The following is a 23,043-nucleotide window of genomic DNA, read 5'->3' on the forward strand; positions in this document are numbered from 1 at the left end:
AGAACTTACAACCCTTCTATGAGTATTGCCGAAAGGTGTCCTAATAAATTATTAGATATATGAAGAGCCAAAGGCTTCGTCCTTTGTGCTTTGGTGAAGCCTTTGGCTCTTCATATATCTAATAATTTATTATGACACCTCTTGGCAATACTCATAGAAGGGTTTTAAGTTCTGTTTGCTACAAACTTGATATTAACTAGGTCTACCTACTCACTGATGAGACCTCAATAAAGGTTGAAACCGGTCTGGGTAGTGACCTTCTCTCATAATGTAGAACAGTAATACAGCTCCTAGGAGCTAAGTTCACATTGTGGGTAAATATCAAGAATAGTGATCGGAGCTTGCTCCACCTTTGACATGAGTTGCCTCAGCTTGCACTACTTAAGGGTCAGTTGCTGCAGTATCCAGGTATTTGCTTATGCTTGGAATTGCCAAACTTTATATAGGAAGCATTTATATTTCAACAGGATTCAGCTCCATGTCATGTTGCCGCTGTGTGCAAAAAGTGCTTTCAAGATAATCATAGAAATAGCCCACACCTTAACCCAATTGAAAATGTATGGAGCCGATTAAAGAAACTTGTTAGCCAGAATCAATCCAGCAATAAAACCCAATTAATAGAAGCAATAATTCAATATCTTGGTTTCACATTATAACAGCTGCAGAACTAAGAAACTTGGTTCACTCCATGGGAAGGTGTTGTAAGGCCATAATTAACACTAAAGGTTACCCAACTAAGTATTAACTCACATTGTGAGAATTTTTGTATATCTCATTTTTTCTGTGCGTTTCACATTTCTTCTTTATAACTGCTGTTCTAATAAAAAAATCCTTCATAAATGCTATTGCATTACATTCTTGATTAAATTTTCTTTCCATTGATATATAATTTTATGGTATTACTCAAAAAAAAAAAAAGTGGTGTTATGAGCCATTAGTGTACATTAGTTATAAGCTGTGCCAGATTCTAGCTTATGGCTTAAGTCATGCTCAGATGAGATTCTACACATTTTGGAATGAATTAACTTATCTTAGGTTAGCAAGTTTTTTTATGTTAATATTATTATTTTTTAAACCCCTTCCCTACAAACCAAAATATACCAGTCTATGAACAAGTCAGTAGTTACTTGATAGAATAGGAAGCAGCTGTCTCATGGTTTATCTAATTACTACTAACAGTTGGATGCTATTGATAATTGAAAATTTAAACATTTCTTAAATTCTTTGGTTGTATATTAGTCAGCTTTCATCAAACATGTTTTAATAGTTATCTTATTAAATACTTCATTGCAGGCAAACATCAGTAACTGAATCTTCAACAGATGATGACAGACCACTAGAACATGTTCATGATCTTTCAAAAGATTTAATTTTTACATCTCGACCAGCACGCCATTCAGGAGAGGTGGTAGTTATAACTCGTAAGTATGATTTCACTGTTGAAACTGATCATATATACCTTTTTTATAAAATGAAATTGCTGAAGGATATATAGAGAGTGGGGTTAGGGTGACAAGTTTATTACTGTATGATATACAAAATGTAATGTAACATAAATTACCAAAGTTTATTTTCCCTTCTCATCTCATGATTATTGCAGGAATACTCAACTTGAGTATTTTATTAAGTTATCTTTCTAATTATGGAATAGATTTACTTGCTATAAAGCATGTTTCAGTAAATGTGTAGGTGAGTGGGTGCATGTATACCTACATATACACAAATTGATGGTTACCATTTCTGAGTTAATATTTTAGGAGAGCCATTTGCGAATGACTCTTGTTGGACATGACTCCTTTAATCTTCTCTGAAATTAATTGTAATTATCTGCTTTACTTTTTTTTTTGTTATCACCCATGAAGGATTGCAGACCTCTTATAATCTAAGGGATAACATAATCTAAAAACCCTGCTCTAGAAACTAACAACTTTTTGAGACTTTTCATTCTTCTACTTTAGTTGACTTCGTGGTCTTGTACTGGGCAGTGAAAATCATCTACCATTTAAAGGCATTCACAAACATCCTGGCCTGCATTGGGATTTGAACCTATGACCTGATCACAGTATAAACATTATTCACTTGGTCATCCAGGTTAGCAAGTTTGTTAACACTGCACTTCCTACATATCATCATCATGGGAGTGCTTTTTTAAATCATCCATAACATTATGTGAAATACAAAACATGGAGGTGTATCTTTGTTTCTAACAGGAGGCTTTTAGTAGAGATAAAAGGTTAAGTCTAAAGATGGAATTTGTATACATGATGCAAATTAGTCAGTTATGATTGAGTATATGATCTTAGGATTCAAGTGTAAATCAAACCCATCATCCCTACTGACTTCCAGCTATTGGCTTTTGTGGTTTCAGACAGAAAAAGTACAGTTTCTCTAAAGAAGTGTTTCCCCATACTTTCAGTACCCACATATCCCTTTTAAAATTTCACTGCCATCAGTATGTCCCACATCAGGCAAAGGCAATTTGGGAAAAGTACATCCTCATCATTATCCAATTCCTGACATGTACCTTATCCTCAATGGATGTACAGGATATGATAGTACTACATGAAAAATTTACATCATTACTAACTTTCCATCTAAAATTTTCCTCCATATCAATCTGATACATGTCAAGACTCCAGCATTTATTAGATCTTATATTTCTATCTTCAAAGACACCTTCTACCATATCAATCCACCTATATCTTAGTCTTCTTCTGGGTCTTTTTCCTGCCAACCTGGCAGAGAACACTTGTTTTACTAATCTTTCTTCCTCTCCCCTTCCATTTAAGTGACCATACCACCTGAGATTAGCTCTGCTAACACATTTCTGGTTGCTAACAATGTCAAGTTCTTTCCTAATATCCTAGTTTTTAACATGATGTTGCCATTGATGCCATCTGTTCACACCCCTAATCTTTCTCAGGACTCTCATGTCTGCAGTTTCTGGTCTTTGATCAAGTGTTTTACTTCTAACCCAGCTCTCAGATCTGTAAGTTAAAAATGGTTTGAACTCTGTCTTCTGTACAGCAAATTTCGGACTTTGACTAATTTCTCTCTTATTCCATAACTTTGTGGATTCTGTTGTCTATTTCCACATTTAATTTACCATCTTCACTAAAAATCGTGCCTAAGTAGCTGAAATGTTTTACTTGTTCTATAGGTTCTCCATTCACGATGCAGTTGATATTTTCAGTGCTTCAGCTTATTTTCATAGTCTTTGTCTTGTTATTGCTGACCTTCATACCATATCTATTATAACAGTTATTCAATTTAGTCAGGGAATCTTGCAGACTTGTAGCAGATTTATTTAGAAGTATAACATCCACATAAAGCAAAGAGCTGACATTAACATCTCCAATTTTGATATCAGGTTTAATACCACTTTCCTTCATAATGTGATCCATATAGGTAATGAATACCAGAGGGGATAATATGCATCCTTGTCTGACACCAGATTTAACATTAAATCTTCTGCCTGTACTTCCTGCATTTCTAACTGCTGACTTACAATTCAAATAAAGACTAAGTATTGCTTGATATAATGCCCCACTGACACCATACAACTGTAGTTTGAATAAAAACTTTAGTTTAATATAACTAAAATCTACATTCGACATTTCGACCTTTATGTCAAGGTCATCTTCTGGAGCATACAACTATACACAGGAAACAAGCTATACTACAATCAAACTGGTTTGTTAAAGACGCTGACCAACCGCTACAACAATTGTTGGTCTGACTTCTGGTGAAAAAAATAAAAAATAAATAATATAAAATAAAAATATAAAAAAAATAAATAAAAAAATTATACATCAACGCTAGAGTCCTATTATTAGTGTTGTCTACTATATACATATATTAACATCATTCCAGCCAGTTGGTATGGAATGATTTCTAATACTAGCTAAGGATTGGCTAGAGTCCTAACTTATGCTGGATCTTACATATTAGGTAGGCTGAATGTGTGCCATCCAGATCCTTGGAATTTTCATGCCATCTTTGTTGTTGATATTTGGGTGGTTTATCAGGATTTCGCAAGATTCCTTAAATTTCCTTTCGTACCAGGTTTTTGTGCAGTGTAAAGAGCAGGTGCTTTTCCAGTTGATTTGGTGTAAGGTGTTGAGTGCGTGGTCTGAGAGGCCTGCTTCACCATAATGGTTATATTTAATGTGTTCTTTCTTGCATATAGGGATTGTCTGTCCTGTTTCACTAATGTACGGTAAGTTACAGGTGCAGCGAATGCAATAGACTCCAGGATGTGCTAATGGGAGGAGAGGATCCTTAGAGGAGTTGAATAAGGTTTTTAAGTTTAGTGGGTGGTTTAAAGGTGGCATTGAGGTTATAATATTGTAGGATTCTGTTGATTTTTTCTGATAACCCTTTAATGTATGGGATGGCTATGGTTTTACTGTAATCTAGATTTGTTTTTGTTGTAGTTTTATCGAGTATTTTATTAACAGTATTTTTGTTATAGCCATTATTTATGAATGTGTCACTAATGATTTTTAGTTCTTGTTTCAGGGCTTGCTAGTTAGAGCAAATAGTTGTGGCTCTGTTTTTAAGGGTGTTAATGACTCCATATTTTTGTGATGGGTGGTGGTATGAATTAGCATGTATGTATTAGGTCAGAAGCCTTAGTCGGTTCTCTGCATTCCTTTAAAGGCTATGTGGAGGTCTCCTCTCAGTTATACCACTTTTGCCCTTAAGCATAATATAATAATAATATTATTCTATTGTATTATAATGAATGACAAAGTAGTATTTATTTTTAACATTTGCCTTATAGTAAATTACAAAGATGTGAAAATTATTAAATACATTTTATATGAATCCAATGTATGTCCAGTAGACAGAAAAATTATATACTTAGATTTTCAATAATGAAAAATTTTGAAGTTTAATGAGATAAATAAAATTGTTTCTTTTGGAAAGAAGTTAGTTTGGGGAAATCTGGTTCTGTAGTTGTTATTTTTTAGTTGTAGATGGGCTGTGTGCTCTGTCTGAATAGTTCAGAATGTTTAAATTTAAATTTTTAATGGCATTAGCTCAAATCGTGTAATTGGAATATGACTGCATTGTCAACTACATTTGGCTTTTATGGAGGTCATGCCCGAGAGGGAACATTTTGTTTAAAACTTCCTTTAGATTTTTTTGTTATTGAAACATTAATTATAGAATAGACCTGCACTTATTTGTAACAATAAAGCAAGACAAAATATAAAAGTGCGTTATATAAAAATATAATACAAAATACATATAAAATATATATCGATTTAAAAAAAAAAGTGTCGTCTTGTACCTAATGACCTTTTGCATACCCTGGGGTATGCAAAAGGTCCTCATTTCATGAGGGATGAATTGACTTCACTTCAGAAAACATACCAAAAAAATCATTGAATGAAAATCCTTTAGTAAAAAAAAAAATTAATTAATGAATAATTATACAAAGATCATTGCACAAAGCAAAGCCTAGACAACCCAGCAGAAAAAAATGGATTATCTTTTCATTCATGGCAGAATCTGAAACTATTAATTTCTAGTATCCTGGATGAAGTTCAGTTCAGCATTTTGGATATTTTTTCCTCAGGCAGAAGACAGACACTGACTATCCACAATTCCCTCAAAATTGAAAAATTCAAACTCAATAAAAGCCAAACAACATTCCTACAATGGAATTGTTGCGACTTCTTTCAAAATGTCATTGACAGCAAGGCACACTGCCTGACTCTTTTGCATGAGGCATAAGTCAGTGTATCTTACATGTAGGAGGCATTTAAAATTTGGTGGGGATCATGCATTATGGTAGATTACTTTCATCTGGAAGGACAGGATAGGTAATGGATCTTCCCTGGAGGAGCTACTATAATTTATGAAAGGTCTGTCTGAAAAAGCAAGAAAGAAATGTGTGAGAATACAAATTGTAAGTTTGTTACCCAGATTTTTATGTTGAGCCCATGCATGAGAGGTTGGTTAGTCAACCTATAGTATGTTAGTACTGTGTATGGGTAGTAGGTTGGGAAAGGAGAAACTTTTACATTTGATTTAAAACACTATATTGTATTCCTTGGGAAACACATTGGGGGAAGATTGTTCCACAATACAGCAATAGCAGGGATGAAGGAGGAGGAAAAGAAACTTGTTCTATGGATTTCAAGGTATATATATATACTGTGAAGGGATGTTGGGTGGCAGCTGCACTTGTTCCAATGGACTTAGTACTGAGTGGGGGAATTATTGATGATATTTCAGATGAACATTTGCCATGGAAATGTTTATAGAATACACATAATGCAGAAACCAAACTTCTGTGCGAAAGTGGGAGGAGTGAGTTGGTAAGAGATGGGTTATTAATCAATCTAATTGCACTCCTTTGTATTGAGTCAAGCATTTTGTGGGAGCTCTTGGGTGCCCACTCCAAATGTAAGAGCAGTATTCAATAGCTGGGTGGAGTTTTGATTTGTACAAGGTTCACTCAAGTTAATTCAGAGATGAAGTAACATCTTCAGCGAAAGAAAAATCCTAGTTTTTCAGAAGCTGAGGATGCAATGGTTGTGATGTATTTATACCAGGAGAGGCTTGATGTCAGGGTGATTCCAAGAAATCTCATCTTGTCTTGAAATTTGAGCATTGTCAAAAATAATACTGGGAGAAAATGGTTCTTTTTTGTGAGAAATAAGGCAACTAGGTTTTACTAGCATTGAAATTGATAAGGTTATCAGAACCCCATTGGAGGATAACTTGGAGATCAGAATTGAAGGCAGTGGTGGTTGATGTTCTGTAAGTTGAGGTGAGTTGTGTAGAGTAAGGTTTATCAAATGAAAGGGAGGAGTGCAGTGTGCTGTCATCTGCAAAACTGTGTATTGGGTTTGAGGTCAACTGAAGTGGGGCAGGGTTGGCGGGAGAACAGAATGTTGTGGAACCCTGGCATTAGTTGAGTGGTGAGAGCATAAGAAACCATCCACCATCACATATAGTGTGCATCCAGACAGAAAGCTGGCAATCCAACTGCAGAAGTCCTGAGACAGACCAAATGATAGATGTTTGCTTAGTAAGTCTCTGTGTCAGACCTGGTCGAAAGCTTTGGAGATAGTGATGGAATCCATACGGTGGTCGTTTATTAGCTGAGTGCCTTCAAAATAGTGTAGGAGCTGGGAATTGATGGTTCTCTCCATTATTTTAGATAGGACTGAGGTGAGTGAGATGGGGCAGTAGTCTGAAAGTAGTGATTTGTCGCCTTTTTTTTTTTTTTTTTTTTTGGTGGGTGGGGGGAATGGGTTGTATAGGCCAATTTCCAGGCTGTGGAATAGATAACAGTGGAGTAAGAGAGTATATACAGATGACATACGATAGGAGTCAGTTCTGGTGTACAAACTTTCAGGACAATTAGAAGAATACCAACAGGGCCAGGAGACTTTTCGTGTTTAATTTGGACAATATTTTTGTGATCTTTTTCTGGCAAGCGGATATAGGGGACATCATATATTGACCATCTGGAATGGTTGTGTGTGTGTGGGGGGGGGGTACCATTATCAGTTATGCATACATTGAAGGAAAAGTGTGAAGCCAAGAGATTGACTTTTTCTTTGAATGATGATGCAATAGAGCCATCTGGATATGATAAGAGTGAGAATAGTGTTGGGCAAAAGTTACGACCAATTGCTTTGGCAAGAGACCAAATGGCTTGGCTGCCATTTGGACAGGCTGCAAGTTTTATCTTTTTGCTCTTTCAAACTAACTCTGTGTTGGAAGCATTGATAGTTTTCTTGCAGCTATTTTAGGCTTGAGTATAATCACTAAAAGTGGATGGAGTTCTTGTATCATCTTTTGGAGAACCAGGGTTTAGTTACGGGACAGTAGTATAGAGTAGGGGAGGGGGAAATATACGTTTCCATTGCTTGTCAGTAAGGATTACTTCTGTTTGGTACATATATTGGGTTGGCAAATAAGTTCGTTCAGATTTTCAGAGTGGAATGAAATGCATTTTATTTAATATATATAATACATACTAGTCAGTTATATATTGACCCTCTTTATCAATAACCTCTTGCCATCTGTCGACCAACTTCATTATGCTGCATTCATAAAACTCCTGAGGTTTAGTGGAGAAAAACTGATCCAAGTGTCTTTTGACATCCTCCTCATTAGCGAAAGTTTTTTCATTCAGAGAATTCTGTAACGATCGGAATAAGTGGTAATCGGAAGATGCCAGGTCTGGTGAATACGGTGGATGCGGCAAAACATCCCGGCCAAGACGTAACAATTTACTCCGGGTTGTTAACGATGTGAGGGGTCTGGCATTGTCGTGGTGAAAGACAACTCCTTTCCGATTTGACAATTCGACGTTTTGTGCTAATTGCACAGGCAAGTCGCGTTAACTGTGAGCAACAGACAGTTGAATGAATCGTTCTGCCTGACGGTGACACCTCCTAGTGGACAACACCTATATAATCCCACCACACAGAGAGCATGATCGTCTTTTGGTGCAATCCTGCTTTTGAGGTTGTTTGCGGCAGTTTGCTCTTGTGCCCCCATGATATTTTACATACCACGTTATCGTACATGCCCCATTTTTCATCTCCCGTAATCATCTGCTTCAAAAATGGGTTGTTTTCTTGGCGACGTTGCAGTGAATCACAGATGGATATGCGATCAGTTATGTTGGCCTCAGTCAATTCATGCGGCACCCAAACATTGAGTTTTGAAACATATCCCAGCTTGTGTAAATGGTTTTCAATGCTTGTATGGGATATGTTCAGTACTGCAGCAATCTCTCACACTGTTTGTGAAGGGTTTTTGTCGATGATATCCTTCACATCACTCGAATCAACCTCAGTCGGGTGACCAGCACGAGGCACATCACTGAGGTCGAAATCTCCAGAATTAAATTTGGCAAACCACTTTTGGCGTATGCGTTCTGTTAAGACACCATCCCCATATACCCTGCATGTTTTTTTTATCGGCCTCTGCAGTTTGTTTGCCTTTTTTGAAATAAAAAAGCAAAATATGCCGATAATGTACATTATTTCCTTCCATTTCTAAAAATATGTTACACGCACGCAACTGAAGTAGGCCGAATAAAAATTCACTGAAAGGTTATGTGAAATGTCGCCTTTCAACTGCACAGTACCTTTTGCAAGGTAGCACGACGGGCGAAGCAGCGTCAACTTGTACTAACGCATAAACCGAACAAACTTATTTGCCAACCTAATATTTGGGTTGGAAGGCTGGAAACATAGTCTGACCATGGGAATAAGGCATAGACGTCACAGAGAGACTGTCCCACTTGTCACTGTTAAATGCCAAACTACCCTTGTATCAGTGCCCACTTTAACTCGGTAGTGAAGGTGGGTGCTGATAGCAGATTCAATGCACAGGCTTTGTACAAGGAATGGATGCAAGTTTGGTGCAGAAAAGACTTGTATAAAGAGGAACAGTCTGCCCTTAAATGGATTTGCCATTAGGAACCTAGAAAAATTACTTATTGAGATGAAACCTAATGCAGAGAGTCAGGAAACTAGATCATCATGGAATTAATGGGGAAAATGTGTGTGAAAGTTCAGTTATGGTATGCAGATGTGATAAGATATGAATGTATTTGAACATAGTACTGCATCTGGTGAAGGGGTTGAAATGTACACATTGTGTTTTGACCTTTTGAGTATGTGTAGGGAGGGAAAAGAGAAAGTTCTACAACACGACCAAACAGATTGCATATCTAATTATAAGAAAAGGCCAGATGGTAATTTGTTATGTCTGTATACAAATGCTTGGAGCATTAAATACAAAGGGGATTTTGTTGCTTTATTGAATACATTGTGGCTTAAGATTGTTGGCATTAGTGTTTTTTGTCGACAACATCCTTCACAACACTCGAATCAACCTCAGTCGGGTGACCGGCGCGAGGCGCATCACTGAGGTCGAAACCTGGCTATCAGAATCAGATATTATAACCAGGATGGAGTAAAAATGGTATAGTATTTTTAGGAATGACAGGAGCGATAGGAGGGGAGTACTACTAATGATATTGAACAGCTCGAGTCCAGTTAGAGTAGAAATGCATGAAAATAATAATGGTACTAATGTTTCATGTAGCAATTAGTTTGAATGAGGCTATCTAGTATGAAGTGGAGGCTAACAGGATGAAATATATGGTGAGATGTTGCTACAGGCTGTTCATTTGCAAGGGGCAATGAAATACATTGCCAATTTACTCTAATGGGTACTAAACAAATGATCATTATGGGTGACTTTTATCCAAATGTTGATTGGGCAGAGAAAAATCTCATAAGAATGAAGCAGAATTTATTGAATTCTTGTGAGAAACTTTCTAAAGCAGCATTCAAAAGAAGGAACTTGAAGTCAAAGAATATTCGATTTGTTTATAGTGTCAGAACGAGTCTGTTAAGAATGACTATTTTACCACTAATTGGTGACACCGATCATACCATGTTATCCTGAGAAGTAACTAATTATATTGATGTTTCAATAAGGATAAGTTACATGCTGAACTACAAAGCTGGAAATTATGATAAACTTAGGGGAATATCAGTTGCTGGATGGAACGGTAGAAACGTGCATTCAAATGCACTGTGTTCTATCTTTTGAAAAAAGTGCTAATTATAAGAAAAGGCTAGATGGTAATTTGATTTGTCTGTATACAAATGCTTGGAGCATTAAATACAAAGGAGGGTTTTGTTGCTTTATTGAATGCATTGTGGCTTAAGATTGTTGGCATTAGTGAAACCTCATTTAAGCACTTTTGAAAAAAGTGCATAAATGTGATGAGATTTAAATATTTCCCTTGAGTTCAAAGAATAAATAGGGATGCATTCAAATCCTTCCTCATTTAAGTACTTTAAAAGTAGTAGTAGCACTGTAACTAGTACAGTGCTACTACTCGGTTGGGTGAAGTGTTAGATTAGAGGTAAATGAGGTTGAGGAGCTGTTGCATAATCTGGATAGAATTTGGCAATAGAGAACAGATGGAATATCAGCATACATGCTAAAGGCATGTTCAGTGGAATTAGCCTAGGCCTTTGACATTTTTATACAACTTGAGTCTCAGTTCAGATACTACCAGAATGGAAGGAATGTGTGATTGTTTCATTTTACAAGGGTGGTGCAAAAACCAGTGTGTCTAACTAAGTATTAATTATAAATATAAATATAAATATTAACTAACTATTAATCTATCATTATTTCTGGTGTGGTGGTGAAGATTTTAGAGAAGTTGGTAAGAAATGGCATACAGAAATAGGTAGACATAGAAGTTTTCTCTGAAAGGAACAACATGGGTTTAATGAAAAAAAGATCATGTTTTAGCAATTTGCTCATATTTTATAATAGCGTTACAGCCGAGTTGGATAAAGAGTTTGATAAGATACCACATGAAAGGCGGTTGCATAAACTGGAGAATATAAGTTTGGAATATAAACTCTTGATGATTACTAAAATAAAGAGCCAAAAGGCTTCATAAAGCTGGATATAATATCCACTTTGCTTATGTAATCTTGACTTGTGGATGGTTAACAGACAGGTATCAAGAAATGTTATAGCAAAAATTGCAAATACAACTCTGAGGATAATTGTGATGCCAAAGTGAAACTTGACATGTAAGGTTAAGGAAGTCATTTTACCTATTTACAAAGCCTTCATAAGACTGCACCTGGAAAACTGTGCAGATTTAGTCTCCTGGGTTCCAGGGGAATTTTGTCCTTGTCGTTGGATTTTTTTGGATTTTAAATCATTTAAACCATCTGAAGTGGAGCCTTTCATACTAGCCTAAAAGTATTTTCCATATTTTATAAAGTTTTAGAATATCACAATTACTAGAAGTTTAAATAGGGACATGCATGTTAGACATAATACAATATTTTAAATAATGGCTTCACACATGTAAAAGAAAACTAGAATTTATTAAATACTCCTATATATTTCACTCAATACATCATGAGCATCATTCAGGGAAAGAGCAGGAGAATGGGCTACAACGTTATAACATTTAAACTATGAATACAAGAATGAGTCATACAGGATGTGCGTACCTCCACATGTCTTCTTAGTCACTGCTGAACAAGTAGGAGGAAACACTATTAGAGTTCCAGAGAAGTAGGTATAGTTATGTAATTAAAAAAAAATTTAAAAAACTAATTAACAGCAGTCACTTTCCAAAACTTAGAGGTTGGAATACGGTCTTTTTATTTATATTGTTTATTTGGTCTGTTTTAAGATTAAGATATATGGATAGATATTTATACAGTCTGTTTTAAGATTAAGACGATGGCATAGGGCTTCATATGATTCAAGAAATAGATGATCAAATTTTAACCTATTGTAGTGCAACATTTTTGTTTGATTCTAATGAGCTGTGTCTAGTGTTAATGGCATGAGAAGTAAAGTCTGAACTTTCTGATTCCAAAAATTTTATAACCTTTGTTCTTTGATTCTAATAGTAGCAGAATGACCAGTCTGTCCAAAGTAGCAAAGATGGCACATAAATGGTATTTGATAAACACCAGGCAAGGACAGAGGTAGTAATTTATTCTTAGTAGGTGGTAAGAAAGAAGATAACTTCTAGGCTAGTTTGAAAGTGGTATACAGATTATATTTGCAGAGTCCTTGCTATTTGTGCCAAAGTTCCTTTAAGGGTTATACGTTGGTTATGCATTATTAAAACACTTAAGGAACACACAGAAAACCCACCCATACAGGCAGATACATTCACCAACAATCCCCCCCCCCTCACAACAATATGGAGTAGTGAAAACAGTATACAACAGGGCTAAACTAATCTGTTCAAACGACTTGGCCCTAAACACTGAACTAAATCACATCCTCAACACTTTCTCAGCCAATGGCTACCCCCCCAAAAAAATCCAAAAAATATTAGAACCTACAAACCACAGATCCCTTCCCTCCCCCCACAAGGATTACTCCAAATCCATCACCATTCCCTACGTCCGAGGCACCTCAGAAAAGATTACCAAAATCTTAAAAAAACATGACCTGACCTCCTGTTATAAACCTTACAGAAAATTGGCATCCCTTATCCGCTCCACTAAAGACCAACCACTTCCCCTAGACCTACCTGGTGTTTACCAGGTCCCTTGCAGTTGTAAACTGTCTTACTTTGGCCAAACAGGCAGGACAGCGAATATCAGAATTTCAGAACACAAGGACTACATCCGTTTTCACAAATACAGTCATTCTGGGCTTGCGGACCATGCTCTGGATACATGCCACAGAATACGGTGGAAGAAAGCTACAGTGATACACCGTAGCAAATACAAATTTGAAAGACTTTATGGAATCAGCCTCAGCCCTGAGAAATTCTCCAAACCTCAACAAATTTGGGTGTATGCGACTGCCCCAAATTTGGGAGGCCTACATCTGCAGACCTTCAGCCCAACGGCCAAGAACACCTACTTAGCCCGCTAGAGGGCACCATCAGGACTGTTAGGAGAACAATAGCTTCATCTTATCATTCCCACTTTCTGTGTTGTAGTGCCTACGTGCACGTAACTTTTTTGTAAGTTCCTTTAGAAAATGGCAATGTGACATTGCCGAAATATCGGAAAATATTTATTAAAGTTTAATTTAATTTATATTCCTAACTACGTTGTTCTATTCCTTAAGTGTTTTAATAAAGTTCCTTTAAGGGGTATTTGGATCTCTTTAACAGCAAATTGCAATATGGCAAGATGATAATTATCAATTTTTTGTATTGTGGTTTTGTTATATCCATTAAGTGATAGTGAGATTTCTTAATTATTTCTAATATAAGAGACTCAGAAACAGTTGTTCATGTTTGGTATATGAGGCTTTTGATAATACTTGTTTTTGTGAAGGATGATGATGTGAAGATCCATGGATATATCTATCTGCCTGTAAAGGATGACTTCTTGTAAAGAGAAAATTCAATATTACCCTCGGAGTTACAATATATTAAAGTATTAAAAAAAGGTTGACTGTTGTTAGATTCACGTTGATTAGTGAACTTGAATGCAAGTATATAAGGAGTTTATCCAGAAATTGAAGTAGTTCTGTTTCAGAGTGAGACAGATTTGGCTATATTTTGTTGGCAATATCTTTGCAATCTGGTCTTGGATCAAGATTATATAAGATTTCCGGAATCAGAAGGTTCAGGCCTTGCTTTTCATGCCATCAAAACTAAACACAGTTCTCTGAAATGAAACAAGTGTTGCACTACAATAGGTTTAAAGTTGATCATCTATTTCTTGAATCATGTGAAGCCCTTTGCCACAGTCCTAATCTCAGTCAAATAGACTGTATGCCTACCTCTAGGTTTTGGAAAGTGATTGCTATTAATTGTTTATTTTATTTATTTTACATAACTATACCTATTTCTGTAGAACTCTAATAGCATCTCCTCCCACTTGTACAGTGGTGACTGAGGTGTTGCACACGCTGTATGACTTATTCTTGTGTTCATAGTTTAAATGTTGTAGCCTGTTCTCCTGCTTTCTCCCTGAATGATGCTCATGATATATTGAGTGAAATATATAGGAGTATTTAATAAATTCTAGTTTTCTTTTGCATGTGTGAAGCTATTATTTAAAATGTTGTATTATGTCTACCATGCATGTCCCTATTTAAACTTCTAGTAATTGTGATATTCTAAAACATTATAAAATATGGAAAATACTTTTAGGCTAGTCTGAAAGGCTCCACTTCAGATGGTTTAAATGGTTTAATGTTTAATTAATTACTACATAAGAGACAGTATAATATTTTTGGTAGTCTGCTGTTTATTCGATTTAAATGTTCTAGCCATTTTTGTTTATACTGTCTCTTATGTAGTAATTAATTGGTTTTATTTTCAGGGATTGTAAGATTTCTTCATTTGTTTTGTGGTCCCACTTGGTATATCCAGCTGTTTTTCTGAGGAACTTCATTTCTACTCTTTGAATTAGTTTTTCTTTCCTTTTTATGGTCCATGTTTCACTTCTGTATAGTAGTTGGTTTTGACAAGACATTATATAGTTTGATTCTAGTGTGTTTTTGTACTAGGGATGGCTTAAATATATTATTTATTATGCCATTTACTTTGACAAAGTTTGATATTTTAGTATCTGTGTCTTTTTCATTATTTAATTTTTTTCATTTCATTATTTTTAATAAATATGTTAATTAAGCCATAAAGAAATAATTTACTACTAATTGGATGTGGTAAGGCTGAATATGACCAAGAAAATCCAGATATGATTTTTATCCCATAAGCATAATTTATTCTAATCCTGATCAAATTGAGATGTAAATGAATTTCTGTTTATAAAGGAATTCCCCATAATTTAGAAATACTAGGCGATAATTGAAGGTCATCTTGTATTTCCAAAGTGTTTTAACATTTTAGAGAATTTACAATTTAACTTTTTTATCTTTAACTTACGGGGCGCTTAAGGGTCAAAGCTGTATAACTGAGAGGAGACCTCCACATAGCCTTTAAAGGAATGCGGAGAACCGACCAAGGCTTCTGACCTAATGTCCAATCCTCACCTTCTCTTGGTGCACCCTGTTGGGTATCTACTTGGATACTGAACGAACAAGGATGGGCTGGCAATTTGTGATTTAGCCGACCAAATTGTATTCTTATTGGTTAAACCAAAATAAAAAATGATGGTACAACATGACAAAATTTCATGCCGGCTGGGGCGTCGCCCGGTTAAACAAGGCCCCCGTTGTTTTCGCCAGGGAACCAGGGCGAACAGCGAAAAGTCAGCTACTGGAACAAATCTGAAAACACACCACAACTCAACATCACCAGAGTTAAAGATCGGTACTATCAACATAAAAAGCCTGAATGGCAAAGAAATGGAGTTAGCTGAGGAATTAGATGAGTACCAGATCCAACTAATAGGGGTGACTGAAACAAAAAAGACAAAAACTGGTGAGATCTTTCTGAGCAATAAATATAAAATGTTTTATTCAGGCAATGACAATCATGCAAAAGAAGGAATAGCCATAGTATTCAACACAAAATACGAGGCTAATCTTCTTGAATGGCAGGCAGGCTCAAGTAGAGTGATGTGGGCAAATATGAGAATGGGGAACTGGACAATGAGACTTATTTGTGCCTATGGTCCCACAGAAGGTGTTCTACTAAGGTAAAAGTGGAGGAATTTTTTGAGGCTTTAGAAAAAGCAACTGACACAATGAAAAAGGAAAAGTTGGTCCTTGTTGGAGATCTGAATAGCAGAGTAGGAAATGATTGTCAGACATACAAAAATATTTTGAGAAAATTTGGAGAAAAGAGCAAAGCTAATAATAATGGCAAATAGTTTTTGGATTTCTGCTCAGGACATGGACTGGTTATTACTAACACCATGTTCCAACATAAAAATGTGCACAAATTCACATGGAGAGAAGAGGCAAGGAATAAGAAAAATCTCATTGACCATGTTATTGTTGATAGTGATGTTTTTTCCCTGGTGCAGGACACTAGAGTGTACAGAGGATTTGAAATTGGAAGCGATCATTATTTAGTCTTGAGCAAGATAAAATTAAATTTCATATTGAAAAGAATAACATGTAAGAAAGTTTTAAAGTGAATAAAAGTTGAGCAGCTCTCAGATATGAACTATAGACTAAAATGCACAAAGATTATTGAAGAAAAAATGAAAGAGTTTGAGAACAGGTACCAAACCTTGGAGATTCAGTGGCAAACCTTGAAGAAAACCCTGATTGATTCAGCCAGAGAGGCATATGGTGAGGTTGTCTGCAAGGATAGAAAATTCAGAACTCCATGGTAGACACAGGAAGTTAAAGAGGCAGTGAAGGAAAAGAAGAAAGCATATCAAAAGTTCCTGGCAAATAAATCAGCTTGTGCTCTTAGAGAATACAGAGACAAATGTATGAAAGCTAAAACCTGTGTACAACTAGCTAAACAAAAGTCATGGGAGGACGTTGGCAAGAACATAGAAAATAAATATGAAGAAGGCAGTGAGATATTCTGAAGGTTGTTGAAGAAGCTTAGAAATGGAGGAAAGAGTGCTGTAAAATGAGTTGGAGATGGAAATAAAGGTGACATGAAAACAGGAGAAACAGCTATTTTAAATATGGAGTAATTACTTTGAAAAATTGCTAAATGAAACAAGTAGTGATGACAGCACAGTGATAAAAAGCACTCAACAGGCATACAGTCAGGAATACATATCCATACTTGAAGTAGAAAAAGCCATCAAAAGCTTGAAATGTGGAAAGGCAGCAGGAGTAGATAATATTCGACCAGAAATGCTGAAGTATTGTGGTATAAAAGTCTTGCAGTGGCTGCACTGCATAGTTCAGAAAGCCTGCACAGAGGGATGAATTCCCGATGATTGGAGTATAGCTCTAATAGTGCCCATATATAAAAAGGGAAATAAAACTGAATGTGAGAATTACAGAGATATTTCCCTACTGAGTATTCCGGGCTAGATCTGTGCAAGTATACTTGAAAAACAGTTGAGAAGAAATGTGGAAGAAAAGCTTGGTGAAGAACAAGCTGGATTCAGGCCAAATAGAGGCTGTCAGGATCAGATCTTCACTTTACGACAAATAGTCGAGAAAGCATGGGAATATAACAAAGATCTGTATTTAAGTTTTGTCGATTTGGAAAAGGCATATGACAGGATGCCAAGAGAGAAGCTATTCAATACGCTGCAGTTATATGGTGTCAATGGGGCATTATATTTGAGTTGTAAGTCAGCAGTTAGAATTGAAGGAAGTACAGGGAGATGGTTTAATGTTAAATCTGGTGTGAGACAAGGATGTACATTATCCCCTCTGTTAATCATTATCTATATGGATCACATTATGAAAGAAAGCAGTATTAAACATGATATCAGAATTGGAAATGTTAATGTCAGCTCTTTGCTTTATGCGGACGATGTTATACTTCTAAAAAAAATCTGCTACAAGTTTCCAAAATTCCCTGACTAAATTGAATAACTGTTGTAATATATATGGTATTGAAGGTCAGAATTAAAAAGACAAAGACAATGAAAATAGTTAGAATTGTTGAAAATATCAACTGTGTTGTGAACAGGGATCCTGTAGAACAAGTAAAACATTTTAGCTATTTAGGCACGATTTTTAGTGAAGATGGTAAATTAAATATGGAAATAAACAGAATCAACAAAGCTGGTATGGTAGGATGTCAATTGAATAAATTCACATGGAATAAGAGAGAAATTAGTCGGAACACTAAATTAGCTATACAAGACAGTGTTCAAACCAGTGAACACTTTCTTGTATATAGCTCAAACAGATGTATTGTGCCATAATAAACCTTCAGAAAAGCATGAGAAAAATGCCAATTTTACACATGCATAATTTTAAAGAAATTGTTTAGGATGATCTTATAAGAATACCAGGTCCTTTAACTTGTGAATCTGAGAGCTGAATCAGAAGTAAAACACTTGGCCAAAGACTAGAGACCGCAGATATGAGAGTCCTGAGAAAGATTAGAGGCATGAACAGATAGCAACAATGGGAATATCATATTAAAAATGAGGATATTAGGAAAGAACTTGACATTGTCATCATCCAGGAATGCTTTAGCAGAGCTAATCTCAGGTGGTATGGTCACTTAAACAAAATGGGTGAGGAAAGATTAGCAAAACAAGTGTTCTCTGCCAGTTTGACAGGAAAATGGCCCAGATGAGACCAAGATATAGGTGGATTGATACGGTACAATGTGCTTTAGACGATAGAAATATAAGATCTGATAATGTTGGAGTCTTGACAAGTAACAGACTGATTTGGAGGAAAATTGTAGATAGGAAGTTAGTAACGATGTAAATTTTTCATGTAGTACTATCATATCCTGTACATTCCTTGAGGGTACATGTCAGGAATTTGATGATGATGATCTTTAACTTAATTGATAATATATAAAAAAGATTTGGTACTGTATGGATAAGAATACCAGGTCCTTACAGGATGTAAGGACCTGGTATTCTTATGAATGTAATTTATGAATGTATATGAATGTAATTTAAAATTCCAAACAGATGCATTGTGCCATAATAAACCTTCAGAAAAGTGTGAGAAAAATGCCACTTTTATACATACATAATTTTAAAGAAATTGTTTAGGATGAAAAGGTCTAGGGCTTGAATTTAATTTTTAGAGTGTTTGTTCCCCAAACACTCTAAAAATTAAATTCCCCCAATAAAATAGTAGGAATCAATTTAAGTAATTCTAGAAACTTGCATATCATAAGCAAATTACTAATGTGGAAGAGATAAGAGTATTGCAGACTGCTGCCTTCTCGTATTCTTAACCCTAACTATTACTTGTGGAAATATGAACTCTGTAGTCAGTTTTCTGAGGAGGAAATCCTGTGCTTGCACTAAAAATTGACTGACTGAATGGGAGGGGGGGGGAGAAAGAACCCTAGAAAAATTCCGTAGTCGAGAACTACAATTGAAACTGTCTTTTGCCAATCTAACATCATGACAGTTATTTCAAGGTTACATGAATACCGTATTTAAAAAATAAAAAAAAAATCATTTTATATTATAGAGTAGATTTATTTATTTATTTTTTTACATGATGTGACCTTATGCATGCGATCCCAACCAACTTTTCACAGAGCCTCACGTTTAGGGGGGGGGAGAGAAGTATTCTTGTCTGTCGAAATATGTATTTGCGGGCTGGTTTGCCTGTTCTGAGGGCAAGCCAAGTTTCTGGGAGAAAGAACCTTCCTAGACCAGTTCCTCATGCCATAGAGAGGAATCAAACCCAGGTCTTTCAGACCAAAGGGCTTTGTCTATATCAGCTGAGCTATGGAGGTTCCCTTTTTTATACCAGATTTAGTAGCATTACAAAGTTCATAACTTAAGCAATAATTTTTGTATAGATAACAAAATAAATGACTGAAATGTTAATTATAAATGTAAAACTTATATATCTATTCTGATTGTTACTTATAATTTAAGCAGAGTTTGCTGCCATATCAAAGTAAATATATTAATAACATGACTTGCACAGCCTGGATTGAGAGGAGACAGTTGCAAATGGTTGAATTTAAATTGAAACCTTGTTATTTTTGACTGTCATGGTACTAGTTGAAGTGAATATTATTCTTACATGCAAGGATGATATTCATACTTGAAAGTTCTTAGTTTAGGCCTGTTGATTCACAGGTTAATATTATACTCTGGAAGTGTATCATACTTGTTCTACAACATCATTAACAATATACATTTTGATAAGAAGAAAGTGTTTGTAGACTGGATAGAGGCAGAGTAAGAGAGCATCTTATAGTGTAAGCAATGACTACTGTGCCATACATTTTTCTGAACAGCTGCATATTATATATTGTGACATTTTATGGTACCAGAACTTGCACCTGCCAATATGATAATTATTATTATTATTAAGAGGGACCTTCAGGGAGTCATAGACTTATCGAGGGAGGCCATATACGACACACACCCGCTATCGTGCTTATTCTTGAATTCATTCACACTGCTTGCATTCACAACATTCAGAGGCAATCCATTCCAGTCATGCACCACCCTATGAGAGAAAAACCTAGCCCTCATACCCTTCTTAGCTGGCATTCATTCTTAGCTTCCATGAATGCTCACTTATCCTTTTCCCACCCTCCGTAAATTGAAAAATTCCATCAATTGAAATCCTGTATGATCCTTTTGGAAGTTTGTAATCATATCACCCCCTCTTTCTCCTGTTTGCTTGTGTCTGCAGTGTACAAATTCTTAATCTGTCTTCATAATCAGTATTCCACAATCCTGATAACACTCTCCTTTGCACTCTCTCCAATATATCAGAATCACAATGAAAACCAGGAGACCAGACCTGTGCGCAATAGTCCAAGTGAGGTCTTATCAAGGCCTTGTAATGAGGCAAAATAAGTATTTTAATAGGTGTCTATTAAGAGTTTTCTCTGGATGTTCCATTTGCTGATAATGATTTTCTTAAATTTTTAGTAACTTCTATTGTTCTTGAAGCTATTTCTTCCATTCTATTAGATAAGTTTGATTCACTCATACTTCTTTCCTTTCATTATTTCCTCCAATATTTTCTCTCTCTCTCTCTCTCTCAATGTTTAGTTTTATCCTTGCTCTCACTAGCCTATAATCACTATCATAGTTAAACTGGCTAACAACAGATTCATCTTTTAATATTTTTAATATAATGTTTATCATTATATAATCAATTTAGATAAAAACTTCATTTGGTGATTTCCAGATCCATTTCCATTTACTTCACTTTTTAAAGAAAGTGTTTCCTATATACAATCCTGGCTGTATGATGAAGTAGATACCACATTTGAAATAGTATGCCCATTTTGTCCTTGGCTGCTATGGTCAAAAATTCTACATATTCATCAATCCTGACTGTTTTTCAGTAAGTCTTTATCCTTTCTCATTTCTTTGGCACATACCTTGCACATCTAGAACACTTTATCCCTCTTGCTTCTTACCTACTTTATAGTTAGTCTTTTATTATAATTTTCTTATGACCTGCTTGATCTCCAAGAGCATTGGAGAGATTTTCATATAAGTTGTCAATTTCTTCATTTGAATGACTTGATGTATGTATTATACCAAAATCAAACTGCTTATTGATTTTCAATCTAAGAGTTGTAATTTTCTGGGAGACTGATCTAAGTACATGAATATTATTGTTACATCTTTTATGGAACACAATTCCAACTCCTTGACCATTTCTCCTCCAATTGTATGTAAAATATACTTCCTTGTTTCAGTAATTTTTTCCTATTCTTAAACACAAATGGAAGATCATTTCTAAATAATGTATTTGAGAACACCATGATGAGAAAATTGAACTTATGTCAGCTCTTCTTTCAAAGATATAACATAAGTTCAATTTTCTCATCATGGTGTTCTCAAATACATTATTTAGAAAGGATCTCCCATTTGTGTTTGAGAATTTTATCATTAATCTCAGAAATAGATATCACATTTGAAATAGTAAGCCCATTTGTCTTGGCCAATATGGCCTTCAGCTCTTGTTACTCCATTTTTTTTTAAGGGGGGTATTTGGTCAATCATCCCACATCGATCAGGTGTCTTGGATCCAAGAGAAGGCAGACTCCGCTATATGAGATGAAAAAAATAGATAAGAAAAATTCACCCCTTATCCTTGAACACTCCTATAGCATCATAGGGAAGGAGCAAGAAGAAAATAAAGAAGAGTAGGTTCCAGTCTACAGATGTATATTAAATGAAGTAAGGCATGATTCCAGCATCAGGTACCTCTATATTTCACCACTCCTGTACTCACTAAAGTCAGCCCTTGAGACCCTTTATTGTGTGTGTGTGTGTGTGTGTGTGTGTGTGTGTGTGTGTGTGTGTACACTACTGATAGTTAGATAATCCAGAAACCCTGCTCTAGAGATCAAATGTGAAACTTTCACCTCTATTAAGCAAAGTGATTGTTTCATGCTGCATGAAGAGGTGTACAACCTAAAGATAATTACAAATCCATGCTGAAGTGGGACTGATTTGAATCTACATCCCTGTTTGTCAGAATGGAGATGTTATCTAATCAGTCAACCAGGCTTGCAATAGCAGTTTTTTTCCCCTAATTTACAGATTATATAAATTTAGCAGCATTTCTGTGTAATTACAGTGATAGATCTTTTGATGTTGTTTTTATTAGGATTATGCCAGGAGTATGAAATTAATTATGACATTTTAATTATAAATTTTTTGTAATGATTAAGTGCTGAGTGGTATGAAAATTATAAGATTTTGTAAGAAAGGAACTACTTACAAAGTTGAACCTTGTGTGTGTGTGTGTGTGTGTGTGTGTGTGTGTGTGTGTACTCCTGATCGGTTGGCTAGTAATTAACAGATATAAAATTATTACAGTTTTGTCTTTTTTAAATCACTCTGAGTTATGGGAATTGTTTCATCTATGAAGGTTATCCTAATCCAAATGAAACACCAGCAGATAGGGGATCTGCAACAATTTCAGGATTCTGCACTGAAAGTGGAAGATATGAATTTCCAATTAACAGGTATTCTTTATTATTATTGTACATTTATT

At 35.5% G+C, this 23,043-nt stretch overlaps 1 protein-coding gene across 1 annotated transcript in view; it reads left to right on the plus strand.

The window, feature by feature from the left end:
• Positions 1-23,043, plus strand: part of LOC150110552 (serine/threonine-protein kinase 10-like) — a 283,018-nt gene that overhangs the window by 120,129 nt on the left and 139,846 nt on the right. The window contains exons 10-11 of the mRNA XM_090399708.1: positions 1,294-1,421; positions 22,918-23,014. Coding sequence (XP_090255834.1) covers positions 1,294-1,421; positions 22,918-23,014 — 225 coding nt within the window. The remainder of the gene's footprint in view (positions 1-1,293; positions 1,422-22,917; positions 23,015-23,043) is intronic.

The sequence above is a fragment of the Typopeltis vanoorti genome, chromosome 1 (assembly GCF_054136105.1).
Source record: "Typopeltis vanoorti isolate ZY-2024b chromosome 1, IOZ_Tvanoo_1.0, whole genome shotgun sequence".
Classification (NCBI taxonomy): Eukaryota; Metazoa; Arthropoda; class Arachnida; order Uropygi; family Thelyphonidae; genus Typopeltis; species Typopeltis vanoorti.